At 43.9% G+C, this 15,633-nt stretch overlaps 2 protein-coding genes across 4 annotated transcripts in view; one reads left to right on the plus strand and one right to left on the minus strand.

The window, feature by feature from the left end:
* RCC1 (regulator of chromosome condensation 1) overlaps window positions 1-4,324 on the minus strand; it is a 38,608-nt gene extending 34,284 nt beyond the window's left edge. The window contains exon 1 of one of the 3 annotated variants that reach the window (XM_073616218.1): window positions 3,964-4,324. The gene's annotated coding sequence lies outside the window, so the exon portion shown is untranslated. Of the gene's footprint in view, window positions 1-3,942 lie in introns of all 3 variants that reach the window. The other 2 variants (XM_073616219.1, XM_073616217.1) reach the window with 2 other exon arrangements.
* The window catches only part of CTPS1 (CTP synthase 1), a 60,243-nt gene continuing 48,658 nt past the window's right edge, over window positions 4,049-15,633 (plus strand). The window contains exons 1-3 of the mRNA XM_073616216.1: window positions 4,049-4,425; window positions 12,814-12,984; window positions 15,336-15,506. Of these exons, the coding sequence (XP_073472317.1) occupies window positions 12,819-12,984; window positions 15,336-15,506 (337 nt within the window). The 5' untranslated portion in view covers window positions 4,049-4,425; window positions 12,814-12,818. The remainder of the gene's footprint in view (window positions 4,426-12,813; window positions 12,985-15,335; window positions 15,507-15,633) is intronic.

A 15,633-nucleotide genomic window follows, 5' to 3' on the forward strand; every position in this document is an offset into this window, starting at 1 on the left:
AGGAACCTTTCATGAAAAGGAGGCACAACAGCCCATTCAAATGAATGAGCCACCTTTCCCGTGCAGACGCGGCTTCTGGAGCCGCAAAAACAAAAAAACAAAAAAGGGGAGAACCAGGCCTAAGAGTGCTGCTACAGCAATACTGAGTCATGGCCTTCACCATCTAATGTTGTTAAGGGATACCTATATACACCCCTGTAAGGCCTCATGAACACAGGGTGTCTGTTTTGCCCCTCTGAATGCCTTGTTCCCTGGCAGGAGAAAAGATGCTTTAAACAATGCAGTAAAAGCCTCATAATATACATGATTTATATAGCACCAACGGTTTGTGCAGAGCTTTACAACAAAAGGGCAGCTGGTAGTTACAATACAGGAGGAATCAGGGGGCCCTGCTCGTTAGAGCTTACAATCTAGGAGAGGGTCAAGTGACACAAAAGGTAATAATTGTGGGGGGTGAGTTGAAGGAGAAAATAAAAGTACAGTTGTTAGGTAGGGACAGAATAGGCTTCTCTGAGGTGCAGGGCTTTCAAGGATCATCCAAAAACAAACAGAGTAGGAGATAGACAGATTGGGGTAGGGAGTTCGATAGGATAGGAGAGGCTTGGGAAAAGTCCTGGAGGCAAGCATGGGTGGAGGGGACAAGGGAGCTAGAGAGCAGGAGGTCTTGGAAGGAATGAAGTGAACGAGTAGGCTGGTATTTTGAGACTAGGACAGTGATGTAGCTAGGGGCCAGGTCGTGGGTAGGTTTGTAAATGGTTGTTAGTATTTTGTTGGGTGAGTGGCAGCCAGTGGAGAGATTAACAGAGGAGTAGCAGACACTGAACAATTGGTAAGGTGGATGAGCCTGGCAGCAGCATTCATGATGGACTAAAGGAGGGGGGGTGGCCTATGTAAAGGTAATCCAGTGAGGAGGGAGTTGCAGTAGTCGAGGCGGGAGATGACCAGGGAGTGAAAGAGGAAGTAAACTTCCTCTGTTGACATTTACCTATATGTAGTGTAAATATCTCCTAAATGTATATGTTTTAGGAGATGTTACATGCAGCCAATGACATCACTGGTGCATGCGTTCTGAAGGAAGGGCCACCAGTGCCATTCCTTCCGAGCCCTGTGCAATGGACAGCGGCATGCGTGGCAGTGACGTCATTGCTGCTCCGGCCAGTCACAGAGCCCATGAACCCCGGAGGTAAGACGAGCGAAAATGGAAGCAGCTACAGCTCTGACATTGCGGTGCTGGAACAGCTTCGTTTTAAGGCAAGTTTCACATATGTGCTAGGATGCGACGCATCCTAGCACATTATGACTTTACCTTGCAGGAAAGTAAAGTCCAGTGGTTTACAAACTCTTGAACTAGGAGCTTTGTGGTGTTATTGGTTAGGAAGGGGCATATTTTGGAGATGTTGCAGGGTTTGAGGCGACAAGATTTGGACAGCGATTGGACATGGGGCCTAAAGGATTGTTCAGAAATACTGCATGTGTGTTTAAACACATAAAGCTTATGAGTATTAAAGCAGACCTTCAGTCATTTTTTTTTCAACTTTGCATCTATTAAATCTTCTGCCCTTGTCGCTTTAACTTTGGATAGTAAAACTTTAATGCCAGTAAATACCTTATAGAGCCCACTTCCTCTTTCTTGTCTGGTAAAAAACCTAGTCTTATGACATCATGCACAACTTACTGCGAGTTTCCCAGGAAGAAAGGGATGAGGAGTCTCAAAATGGCCAATGAGAGCTGCAGGGCTGGAGGTGTGCACCTGTGTAAATCCAGGAAGTGAACAGGCAGCACTTTCAGCTGCCCACAGTTAAAATGGTTGCAGCCAAACTCAGTGGTGAGAGATTTCTGCAACATATTTGGCAAATACAGAATCACAGTATATAGAAAATAATATGCAAAGTGGTTGGAGGGAAGCTTCAGAATGGTAAAGATGTTTTTATTACAAAATTATTGTAAGCAGACTGCAGTTCCTCTTCCAATGACCAGAATATTAAAGGGGTTGTAAACCCTTGTGTTTTTTGAAAAAAAAAAAATACCTTGCAGTCACCGGCCCCCTAGCCCGCCCCCGTTTTACTTACCTAAGCCCCGAATTTCCATTGGCGCGTCCCTCTCTCCACGGGCTCCTGGCTCTTGATTGGATAGACTGAAAGCAGCACAGCCATTGGCTCCTGCTGCTGTCAATCAAATCCAATGACGTGGGTGCCGGGGCCGAGTCCTGCATTCAGCCTCTAAGGACGCCGAATGCTGGACTCGGGAGCGCGCCCGCAAGGTAACCCCCTCGGGTGAGCGCTTCTCCAAAGGGGGTTATCAGATATGGGGAGGATCCGCAAGAGTCGCCGAAAGACCCCAGAAATGGATGTTCGGGGCCACTCTGTGCAAGACTAGCTGCACAGTGGAGGCAAGTATGACATGTTAGTAATTTAAAAAAAATGATTCTTTAGTATCACTTAAATTTATTCTAACCATTGGAATCCATTAATGTCACAACGTTAGACTTGTTTGGTGTTTTTTTTTTTGTGGTCTTTGGCTCTTCTGCTAAGCACACCTCCCTTTTCTACGCCTGTAAATACCTGTGTGCATAGACACATATGCTAACATAAAAGGTACTTTTAACCGCTTGCTGACTGCCTCATGCACATTTACGTTGGCAGAATGGCACGGGCAGGCAAAGCAACGTATATAAAAACATTGCTTTGAACCTGCCCCCTAGCGGGCACGCGCCCGCCGCGGTCTCCGTGACCCTGTCCTTTAGCTCTATGTCTGCCGGTGTCCCATGATCGGGTCTCAGAACGGCAGAATGGGGGAATGCCTTCGTAAACAAGGCATCTCCCTGTTCTGCCTAGTGACACAACACTGATCGTCTGCTCCCTCTCATCGGGAGCAGCTATCAATGACGTGTCACAGTAAGCCACACCCCCTAACAGTTAGAATCACTCTCTAGGACGCACTTAAACCCTTCCTGCCCCTAGTGGTTAACCCCTTCACTGCCAGTGTCATTTACACAGTAATCAATGCGTTTTTATAGCATCAATCGCTGTATAAATGACAATGGTCCCAAAAATATCCGCTGTATCCGCCGCAATCACGAAAAAAAAAAAAAAAAAAAAAAAAAAAAAAAAAAAAAAAATGCAGATCACCCCCATTACTAATACTAAAAAAAAAAAAAAAATTAATAAAAATGCCATAAATCTATTCCCTATTTTGTAGACGCTATAACTTTTGCGCAAACCAAACGCTTATTGCGATTTTTACCAAAAATATGTAGAATACGTATCGGCCTAAACTAGGGGGAAAAAAAAATATTTTATATATTTTTTTGGGGGATATTATAGCAAAAAGTAAAAAATAATGCGTTTTTTCCCAAAATTGTCACTCATTTTTGTTTTGTTTATAGCGCAAAAAATAAAAACTGCAGAGGTGATCAAATAGCACCAAAAGAAAGCTCTATTTGTGGGGAAAAAGTAACCTCAATTTTGTTTGGGAACCACATCACACAACCGCGCAATTGTCAGTAAAAGCAACGCAGTGCCGAATCGCAAAAACTGCTCTGGTCTTTTGCCAGCCAAATGGTCCAGGGCTGAAGTGTTTAAATCCTGAAAAGCAATGCCAAACGCGTGTAAAAGGGGCATTTTTTAGGCCCAGCATGCATGAGGCCTAAAGCACCAACAATTCTCTGATGTTAGAAGACCTGCCTCAGTTCAAGAAAACACCCAGTTCTGAGAAGCCACAGTTTAGCTTTAAAACAGGAACACATGGGGTAACCGGTGAACCAGAAGCTACTTGGTGCATGAGAAGAGCCCCAGGGGAGGGAAATGCCACTATAGAGGTAATAGGACATTAAGGGAAGCAGAAAATTACACTCCCCCATCAGAGTCCTCCCTCTTGGAAACTTCTCGGCCTCCTAGCTGAACACACATGCACTCTGACCGCCCTCACTGACCAGGCACTAACCTCCAAACACGTACTTCTTACCAGCTTCTCTTCACCTCCCCTCCGCGCGCGACTCCTTTAAGCAGCTGTTCAACACGTGCGGCGCCCTGGTGACGTACAACTAACGCGACAGCCTCCGCTCTGACAAGTCCGAAGAGCACGTGACGGGCGCGCCTCGTGTAAAAGATGAGGCGGTATACTCTTGGTTCTGTGTTAGGGACGCTCACACAAAGAGCACTGCACAGACAATGTACCGATGTTACAGTGATATGGTGTAATATGTATATGGCGGCTGTCGCCTATAGCTCAGGCATTTGCCCGCGCATTGCTTCCCGCTGCGGGTGACAGGCGCTCCACTCGTTCGGCTTGCATATTTCCGGATGTGAGGGGAGGGGGCGCTCTATGCCTGTACTGTGCTCTCGCTGGTTTCTAGTCTTCCACAGCACGTGGGACCGGTGAGATTCAGCACCTTGAGGTGGATACCGGCTCGCTGCTGCTCATCCGGTGAGTGTGATACTAGCGGCTAAAGCAAGAAAGGAATGGGGGCTTATTAGTAATAGTGTACTATTCATAGTCACTGTACACACTGTGCTCCTTTCATCAACACAGTGTATTGTGCACAAAGGGGAGACTTTTCTAATGGGGGGAACAAAGGGGCTTAGACTTTTACAGGAATGTATACGTTTCTATTATTTATTATGGCTGTTTAGGAATAGATTTAGAAATGACGAGGCCTGTTCTGAGTGGAACCTGTCCTGTTAAACCACTGTATGGTCTTGGCCACTGTGCTGCAGCTCAGTTTTCAGGGTCTTGGCAATCTTCTTATAGCCTAGGCCATCTTTATGTAGAGCAACAAATCTCTTTGCCATGAGGTCCCATGTTGAACTTCCAGTGACCAGTATGAGAGAGTGAGAGCGATAACACCAAATTTAACACATCTGCTCCCCATTCACACCTGAGACCTTGTAACACTAACGAGTCACATGACACAGGGGAGGGAAAATGGCTAATTGGGCCCAATTTGGACATTTTCACTTAGGGGTGTACTCACTTTTGTTGGCAGCGGTTGAGACATTAATGAGGTAGTAAACCCTCACCGTTTTTCACCTTAATCCATTACGGTGAAAAACCTCCTTTACAGCAGCGCCCCTGAGCCCCCCTTATACTTACCTGAGCCCCATAATTCCCAGCATGGGAATGAGCACACCAGCTCCGGCCGGTGTCTCGTATCCTGATTGATAGCAGCGCAGCCGTTGGCTCCCACTGCTGACAATCAAATCCAATGATGGGGGGCAGAGCTGAGTCCTGTTATGTCTACAGTCGCAGCAGCAGGACATTGGAGCGCGCCCGAACGGGTGTCCATGAAGGAGAGTGCTTCTCCGATGGGGCACTCAAGAAGAGGAAGAGCTAGGAGCGCCACGGAGGGACCCCCAGGCAACTCTGCAAAACCAACTGCACAGCGACGGTCACAATGACTTTTTTTTTTTTTTTTTTTAAGAAAAAACCTTTACAACCACTTTAATGACTGTGTGTTGAGTTATTTTGAGTGGACAGCAAATTTACACTGTTAAACGAGCTGTACACTCACTACTTTCCATTGTAGCAAAGTGTCATTTATTCAGTGTTGTCACATGAAGATATATTTACAGAAATGTGAAAATGTACTCACTTTTGTAAGATGCTGTATGTAAAGCACTGTGTACATTGATGGGGTTTCAGAAGTACCTGTCATAAATGGACTATTGGCAGGCAGACTTATTTAGCCAAAAAGACCTAGACCCAGAAGGGGGGGGTTCCACAGCTGGAAGCATTCCAGAACCTGGTCAGATTTCTCTTCTCTAGACCAGGGGTCTCCACACTTTCTTAAAGGGGTTGTAAAGTTATTTATTTTATTTTTTTTTAAATAACAAACATGTTATACTTACCTTCACTGTGCAGCTCGTTCTGCACAGAGTGGCCCCGAACCTGGTCTTCTGGGGTCCCTCGGCAGCTGTTTCAGCGCCTCCCCGCAAGCATTTACCACCTTCATGCGAGCTCCCTCGCACGGTGGTGAGTGCTTGCGGGCGCGCTCCCGTGATACAGCCGGCGGCTATAGCCGCTCGCTGTATCACTCGGCCCCGCCCCCCAGCGCGCCGCGTCATCGGATGTGATTGACAGCAGCGCGAGCCAATGGCTGCGCTGCTTTCAATCCATCCACTGCAGCCAATCAGCGACCAGGCTGAGCTGCAATGAAGCTGACGAGGACGAGGAGCGAAGATTCGAGGCGTCAGGTAAGTAAAACGGGGGGCCTGGGGGCGGCGGTACTGTCAAAAGTTTTTTCACCTTAATGCATAGAATGCATTAAGGTGAAAAAATTTTTACCTTTACAACCCCTTTAACTACTTCAGCCCCGGAAGGATTTACCCCCTTCCTGACCAGAGCACTTTTTACAATTTGGCACTGCGTCGCTTTAACTGCTAATTGTGCGGTCATGCAATGCTGTACCCAAACGAAATTTGCGTCCTTTTCTTCCCACAAATAGAGCTTTCTTTTGATGTTATTTGATCACCTCCTGCGGTTTTTATTTTTTGCGCTATAAACGGAAAAAGACCAAAAATTTTGGGAAAAAAATGATATTTTCTACTTTTTGTTATAAAAAAAATCCAATAATCTCAATTTTAGTCATACATTTAGTCCAAAATGTATTCAGCCCCACGTCTTTGGTAAAAAAAATGTCAATAAGCGTATATTTATTGGTTTGCGCAAAAGTTATAGCGTCTACAAACTAGGGTACATTTTCTGGAATTTATCTCATTTCTTGAGGTGCTAAAATGGCAGGGCAGTACAAAGCCCCCCCCAAATGACCCCATTTTTGAAAGTGGACACCCCAAGGAAATTGCTGAGAGGCATGTTGAGCCCCTTGAATACTAATTTTTTTTTTTTTTTTTTTTGTCCTAAGTCATTGAATAATGACAAAAAAAAAAATACAAAAAGTTGTCACTAAATGATATATTGCTCACACGGGCCATAGGCATATGTGGAATTGCACCCCAAAATACATTTAGCTGCTTCTCCTGAGTACAGGGATACCATGTGTGGGACTTTTTGGGAGCCTAGTCGCGTACGGGGCCCCGAAAACCAAGCACTGCCTTCAGGATTCCTAAGGGCGTAATTTTTGATTTCACTCCTCACTACCAATCACAGTTTTGAAGGCCATAAAATGCCAGGACAGTTCAACAATGACCCCATTTTGGAAAGTAGACACCCCAGGGGCATGTTGAGTCCATGGACTATTTTATATTTTGCCACAAGTTGCGGGAAAATGACAACCCTTTTTTTTTTTTTTTTGCACAAAGTTGTCACTAAATGATATATTGCTCAAACATAACATGGGCATATGTGGAATTACACCCCAAAATACATTCTGCTGCTTCTCCTGAGTACGGGGATACCACATGTGTGGGACTTTTTGGGAGCCTAGCCGCGTACGGGGCCCCGAAAACCAATCACCGCCTTCAGGATTTCTAAGGGCGTAAATTTTTTTTTTGTAAATTTTTGATTTCACTCCTCGCTACCTATCACAGTTTCGAAGGCCATAAAATTCCAAGATGGCACAACCCCCCCCCCCCCCAAATGACCCCATTTTGGAAAGTAGACACCCCAAGCTATTTGCTGAGAGGCATGGTGAGTATTTTGCAGCTCTCATCTGTTTTTGAAAATGAAGAAAGAAAAGAAAAATGTGTTTGTTTGTTTTTTTTTTTTCCAATTTTGAAAACTTTGTGACAAAAAGCAAGGTCTGCAGAATACTCACCATACCTCTCAGCAAATAGCTTGGGGTGTCTACTTTCCAAAATGGGGTCAATTGGGGGTGGGGGTTGTGCCATCTGGGCATTCCATGGCCTCCGAAACTGTGATAGGCAGTGAGGAGTGAAATCAAAAATTTACACCCTTAGAAACCCTGAAGGCGGTGCTTGGTTTTTGAGGTCCCGTACGCGGCTAGGCTCCCAAAAAGTCTCACACATGTGGTATCCCTGTACTCAGGAGAAGCAACAGAATGTATTTTGGGGTGTAATTTCACATATTCCCATGGCATGTTTGAGCAATATATCATTTAGTGACAACTTTGTGCAAAAAAAAAAAAAAAAAATTTCTCTTTCCCGCAACTTGTGTCGCAATATAAAATATTCCATGGACTCGACATGCCTCTCAGCAAATAGCTTGGGGGGTCTACTTTCCAAAATGGGGTAATTTGGGGGGGGTTTGAACTGTCCTGGCATTTTATGCACAACATTTAGAAGCTTATGTCACACATCACCCACTCTTCTAACCACTTGAAGACAAAGCCCTTTCTGACACTATTTGTTTACATAAAAAAATTTTTTTTTTTGCAAGAAAATTACTTTGAACCCCCAAACATTATACATTTTTTTTAAAGCAAAAGCCCTACAGATTAAAATGGTGGGTGTTTAATTTTTTTTTTTCACACAGTATTTGCGCAGCGATTTTTCAAACGCATTTATTTGGGAAAAAACACACTTTTTAAAATTTTAATGCACTAAAACACACTATATTGCCCAAATGTTTGCTGAAATAAAAAAGATGATCTTAGGCCGAGTACATGGATACCAAACATGACATGCTTTAAAATTGCGCACAAACGTACAGTGGCAACAAACTACATACATTTTTTAAAAGCCTTTACAGGTTACCACTTTAGATTTACAGAGGAGGTCTACTGCTAAAATTACTTCCCTCGATCTGACCTTTGCGGTGATGCCTCACATGCATGGTGCAATTGCTGTTTACATTTGACACCAGACCAACGCTTGCGTTCGCCTTTGCACGAGAGCAGGGAGGACAGGGGTGCTTTTTTTTTTTTTTTTTTTTTTTTTCTTTTTTCTTTATTTTTTTTTTCTTTTTTATCTTATTTTTAAACTGTTCCTTACTTTTTTTTTTTTTTTTATCGTTTTTATTATGTCAGGGAATGTAAATATCCCCTATGATAGCAATAGGTAGTGACAGGTACTCTTTTTTTGAAAAAAATGGGGTCTATTAGACCCTAGATCTCTCCTTTGCCCTCAAAGCATCTGAGCACACCAATATCAGTGTGATAAAATGCTTTCCCAATTTCCCAATGGCTCTGTTTACATCCGGCGAAATCTAAGTCATGAAATGGTGGTAGCTTCCGGTTTCTTAGGCCATAGAGATGATTGGAGCCAGTCTGGTCTCTCATCAACTCTGTTTAGCTGGCGGAACCACCAGCTGCATTCTCAGGTTCCCTGTTGGGACAGGAGAGCCAGACAAAAACAAGGAAGACGGTGGGTGGGGGGGACATTCCCTCCCACTGCTTGTAAAAGCAGTCTAGAGGCTAATTAGCCGCTAGGATTGCTTTTACATGAAAGCTGACCGCTGGCTGAAAAGAATGGTGCCAAGATGATACCTAAACCTGCAGGCATCATTCTGGTATAACCACTCAAAGTCCAGCAACATACCAGGACGTTGCTGGTCCTTGTTGGTCATATATTGTAATCTTCTTTTTTTTTTTTTTTTTTTTCATGCAGCCTGTGGGCTGAACGAACAAAAGAGATTGATCGGTGGGTATGCCCACCATTAGAATACCTCCCTTCATCCACCCACTTCTAATGATGGGCATACATGCACCATTTATAGATGCCGAAGCATGGGGGCATCCGCCCCAAAAGTTAGGAGCAAATCGCTCCTCCGCCCCTGCTGCCCCCATGCTTCGGCATATATCACCTCCGACAGCGCTGGACTCACGGCTTTATGTATCGTGGGAGCAAACGCTGTTGCTGTCAAGATAAATAAATCCGCGCTGCAGCTGAATGGCGTACCAAAAGACAAAAAAAGGTTAAAAATAAAACAGTAAAGTATAAAAAAATTGCGTACCTGAAAAACAAACATGATAAAATATAATAACAATAAAACATTGCAGAATAGAATACAGTAAAAAAGAGCAGAACAATAGAGAGAGAGAGAACAATAAAACGACAACTATTTTTGTTTTTCTTATTTTATATATTTTTTTGTGTTACACTTTTTTTTTTTTTTGTAACTGTAAAAGGTTCCAGGTTCGGGTCTCTCAAAATGCGATGGCATCTTGGGAGACCCTGTGAAAGTGTACCTAGTCTGTGCAATGCTGTACCCTACGCTAATACTCAACTAGTGCACGGTAACGTTCAAAACATTCACCAATGCAAAGACCAGGATTGTCAAGACAGGAGGGACAATAATAGCGGGTGTCACGCCTATATCCGCGCTTGCTGCAGACACAACATCTTTTTTTGGGGGGGTTCGTTGGGTAGGGGTACTCGGGAGGACATAAAGAAAATGCCTCTCATGCAGCCGACTGCATTTGGTTGGGGATGTGAATGGGGGAAGTACGGGTGCTGCAGAAGTGGTGGGTTCCCAATTAGGATTGGCGAATGCAGCAGGAAGGGCATTATGGGCACAACGGCCTGTGTTTGTCTTCTTCTTGGTGGCAGCGGGACACTGCTTGTGCTTGCCACCTCACCAGCTTGAACTGCACTTATGGGACTCGCCACGTCACCAAGTGTTACTGCAGTGCTGGTTTGTCTACGACCGGGGTGTACTAGGCCGCTGGTGCTTGACAGTTCACTACCAAAAAAACTGGTAGCGATCGCAGGGATCAGGCTTGACTCTGCGAATGCTGCAGTTATGCGTTTAGTGTTTTGTAATTGACATCGATCGATACTGCACTTGGGTGGGCTGGGCCAGGCCGGGCGGAGGGGCAAAACGCAGGTGCTAGCAGGTATCTGGGCTGATCCTGCTAACACTGCGTTTTTGGGAACCCAAAACTGCTGGGGACGCTAGTATAGATCAGATCAGATATTGATCCGTTCAGATACTATACCACTAAAGGAGGTGTATGGTGCGTGGGTGTTAGCGTTACTGGCACTAATCTGATGCTGCCTGGGGCTACGCAGACCCTATCTGACCCTAAAACCTAACTTATATCACTGCTGGGCAATCGGGGGCTAAACCTTTTTTAGGTAATAAACGGCGGGTGCCCTGACACTATAAAAAATAAACTAACTAACCAGCGTCACCTGTAACAGTTATACGGTGATCACTGGTGAAAGGGTTAACTAGGGGGCAATCAAGGGGTTAAAACCTTTATTAGGTAGTATACGGGGGTCCCTGACGCTATAAAACACTGATGGCGAACCTAAATACTTATCTCCCTAACTAGCATCACCAATGACACCAATACAGCGATCAGAAAAACGATCGCTTAGTGACACTGGCGACGGGGGGTGATCAAGGGGTTAAAACTTTGATAGGGGGGTACCCTAATAACACTGTGATGGGGGGGGGGGTGATCAGGGGGCGATGGGGGGTGAAATGTGTGCCTAGTGTGTTTTACTGTAAGTGTTGTGTTTGTGCACTTACTCAGATGTCTTCTCTCCTCGGCGCCGGAACGGAAAATACCGACCCGAGGAGAGATGACATCACTTCCACTGCCGCTGTTTACTATACAGCAGTAGAGGTAGGTTCTCATTCGTTGGGAGCGATCGCGAGGGAGTGGCCACAAATTAGTGGTCTCCCCCTCAGCCTGGATCGCTCCCCTAACGATGCCGACCGCCTCGGGCAGCGGGGGTCCTGCCCCTGCCTGCGGGAGGCAGATCACGTACCAGGTACGGGATTTTGCCTGCCCATGCCATTCTGCCGCAGTAGATCTGTGTTAGGCGGTCGGCAAGTGGTTAAAAAAGGGCCCGTTTATTATCCTTCAGACATTAGAGGGGCAAGTAGGAGGAGAAAATGTCCTGGCGTCAGTAACAATGCCCCCATTATTGGTATCAATGAGAGGAATAGTGCCCCATCATTTGTGTCAGTGAGAGGGATCGTGCCCCATGGTTGGTTTTGGTGAGAGGGATAGTTCCCCTGTGGTTGGTGTCGGTGGGAGAAATGGTGCCCCAAGGGCTGGATGTGCTGGAACTGGAGAGAGTCAAGAGAAGGGCAACAAGGTTATTAAGGGACTGGAGGACCTCAGTTACATGGAACGACTACAAATATTAAACTTCTCCCTGGAGAAGAGACACTTCAGAGGTGATATGATGGCAATGTACAAAATCCTAATTGTGAATCTAGCATAGGAAAAACCGATTCAGTTTCAGGGAGTGTAAGAAAATATGCTGCCACTCGATGAAATTGGAGGAGAAGCTGTTCAACCTTAAACTGCGTTAGTGGTTTTTCACTGTCAGGGCGGTAAGGGTGTGGAACTCCTTTACATAATCTGTGCTGTCAGCGGGAAGTATTGATAGTTTCAAAAAGCTCTTGGATCGGCATCTTAGTGAACACAGTATACAGAGATATGGGAAATAATTTTTCCACACCCACACAGGTCGAACTGGATGGACTGGTCTCTTTATTCAGCATCGCCTACTATGTAACTGTGGATAAAGGCAAGCAAAGGGAGTTTGGAGACCACTGCTGTAGACGAAGCAGTGAATGCCTTGGTGCTGAGTGGAATCAGTACACTCTGGTTTATGCCCAGCACTTTTAAACCCCGCTAGCGGCCGAAGAAAGGGTTAAAAGCGCCCGTGTTGCAGTGCCACCAAAGCGATTTGCAGGCGTTTCGGCAGTGCTACCCATTCATTTCAATGGGCACGACATTTTTTGAGTGGTGTATACACCGCTCCTGCACTGCCCCAAAGATGCTGCTTGCAGGATTTAATTTTCCCGTCCTGCAAGTGCACCGCTCCAGTGTAAAAGCATTCGGGCTTTCACACTGGGGTGGCTTGAGAGAGGTGCTATTTTTAGCGCTAAAACACCTGGAAAGGGGTCTTGGGTAAAATATTTCAGGGATTCTGTCCTTAAATACATAATTAAAATCATTAACCAACTTTATTATTATTTTCCTCATATTCCCAGGCAAAATGAAGTATATCTTGGTGACAGGTGGTGTAATCTCCGGTATTGGAAAGGGAATCATTGCAAGCAGTGTTGGGACAATCCTGAAATCTAGTAACTTGCATGTCACCTCTATCAAGATTGATCCATATATCAATATTGATGCTGGAACTTTTTCTCCTTATGAGCACGGTATGTAGAACAGCTTTTTGTGCATGATTGTCAGTCTTGCCAACAAAAGACAACTCTGTGTTTTTAAATGTGCGGCGTGTCCTTTTGAAATTAAAAATGTAGTCCTGTTTCCTATGTGTTATGCTGGCTGGTTGTGCTAGGAAGCCGTAGGTGTGGCTGCCTATACTAAAAGTTGTTAGAACTTTGCCAGTGTGTGTTTTCCAAGTATGTGTATATGCTCTTTGGTAATTTGTACAGTGATCACCGTTGGAAGGCTCTTCAAAAGGCACAGCGTGATTGCAATTTTTCCATGGGAGAAAGCAATATTCTAAATGTTCTCCATGTTGTCCATGGATGCCAGAACCTGCACCAAGACTAGAGGTCGACCGATATATCGGCCGGCCGATATTTGGGGTTTTGGCATTGGCCGATTGTGCTGATAAAAAAGGCCGATTGTAACTTCAGCCATGACTTGCAAACGACTTCTGTAATAGAGTCAATGCAAGTTGCCTGAACGTTATCTTCTCTCCTCCTCTGGGCAGCCTGCCAAGTCTGATAAGATACATTGTATCTCTTCAAGTTCTTTTTTATCAATAGACTGAACTCCGTGTAGGAATTCTCAGTTTAACCATTTAAAGACTAAATATTTTCTGACACTTGTTGCTTACAGGTAAAAATCCAGTATTTTCTGCTAGAAAATCACTTAGAACCCCCAAACATTATATATATATAATTTTTTTAGCAGAGACCCTGGGGAATAAAATAGCGGTTGTTGCAATATTTTATGTCACGCGGTATTTGCGCAGCGGTCTTTCAAACGCAATTCAGTAATGAATTTAAAAAAAAAAACTAAGCAGTAAAGTTAGCCCATTTTTTTTTTTCGTCCAAAAGTTTTGATTACCTGTTTTTGTGTATTTAATATTTAAGATAGTTTTTTTTTTTTTTTTCTAAATTATACATACAAGTGAACTGATTGGAGGTTTGTTTTGTTTAATGTTTAAATGTAAACAATTTTCTGTATCACTTATCACTTAAGGTTGCTTTCACACTGGAGCGGGCATGCGTTGATGGTAAAACGCTGCTAGTTTTAGCGGCGCTTTACCGTCATTTTAGAGGCACTATTCGGCTGCTAGCGGGGCGCTTATAACCCAGCTAGCGGCTGAGGAAGGGGTTAAATGCGCCCTTGAAGCGCCGCTTTGCAGGCGCTTCGGCAGCGGTGCGCATTCATTTCAATGGGCAGGAGTGGTGGTATACACCGCTCCAAAGATGCCGTTTGCAGGACTTTTTTTTTACATCCTGCCAGTGCATCGCCTCAGTATGAAAGCACTCAGGATATCACACTGAGACTGCAGGGGAGCTGTTTTACAGGCACTTTACAGGCGCTCTTTTTAGCCCAAAAGCGCCTGAAAAACGCCCCAGTGTGAAAGGGGTCTAACTGTTAGATTTTATGAGATGAAGGGAAAAAAAAAAAAAAAAAAATCGGCCAAATATATCGGCCCAAAAAAAATCGGCATCACATATCAGAATCGGCCACCGCGATTTCTAAATATCGGCATCGGCCAGAGAAAAACCCATATCGGTCGACCTCTAACCAAGACCTACAATTAATGTACATCTAAGGCTCCTAATTGACAGTTAAAATAAGCCTTAATGCACAAACCTCATAAAGTAAACAAATACTAACTGTATGTTGGTAACAGCACTAGACGCATGCCCTTTTGTCATGTGCTTCTCTTTTCTCGTTCTTAACAACTTCCCGCCCGCCATATAGCAAAATGATGTGCGCAAAGTGGTTAAGTCATCCTGACTGGACGTCCTATGATGACCAGCAGGATAAGCTTATATATATATATATATATATATATATATATATATATATATATATATATATATATATATATATATATATATATATATATATATATATATATATATATATATATGTGTGTGTGTATATGTATGTATATATATATATATATGTGTGTGTGTGTGTTTTTTTTTGTTTGTTTTTTTTATGTGTTTAGTAAAAAATAAAAATCTCAGTGGTGATCAAATGCCACCAAAGCTCTATTTATGGGAACAAAATAGTAAAAATTCTGTTTGGGTACAGCGTTGCATGACCGCAAAATTGTAATTTAAATTGCGACAGCACTGAAGGCTGAAAATTGGCCTGGGCAGGAAGGGGGAAAAGTGCCCTGTATTAAAGTGGTTAATTACCCCTTTCCTTTTTAAAATTCTCCTTTCGGTCATCTGTTTATTTTTACTTTTTAACTTTGCTGGTTGTTGACCAAAGTTGACATTTGTCCTTGTCATAGTTGTGTGATCTCTAGAACACTTTTTATTAGTTATTACTAAATATTATTTGTATTTAGGTGAAGTTTTCGTACTGGATGATGGAGGTGAAGTAGATTTAGATCTTGGCAATTATGAACGTTTTCTGGATATACGATTAACAAAGGACAACAACCTAACAACAGGAAAGATTTATCAGTCTGTTATTAACAAGGAGAGAAGAGGAGACTACCTTGGGAAAACTGTACAAGGTGAGGTTTGACCAATATACAAGGTTGCTGTGCGTGTAGTGCAGCTGATGTTGTCAAAGATATACCAGAACTGATCTACTGAATGGAGTGGCATGTTATTGAGTATCAGCCAGTTACCTTCTATAGT

The sequence above is a fragment of the Aquarana catesbeiana genome, linkage group LG02 (assembly GCF_042186555.1).
Source record: "Aquarana catesbeiana isolate 2022-GZ linkage group LG02, ASM4218655v1, whole genome shotgun sequence".
In the NCBI taxonomy this organism is placed as follows: Eukaryota; Metazoa; Chordata; class Amphibia; order Anura; family Ranidae; genus Aquarana; species Aquarana catesbeiana.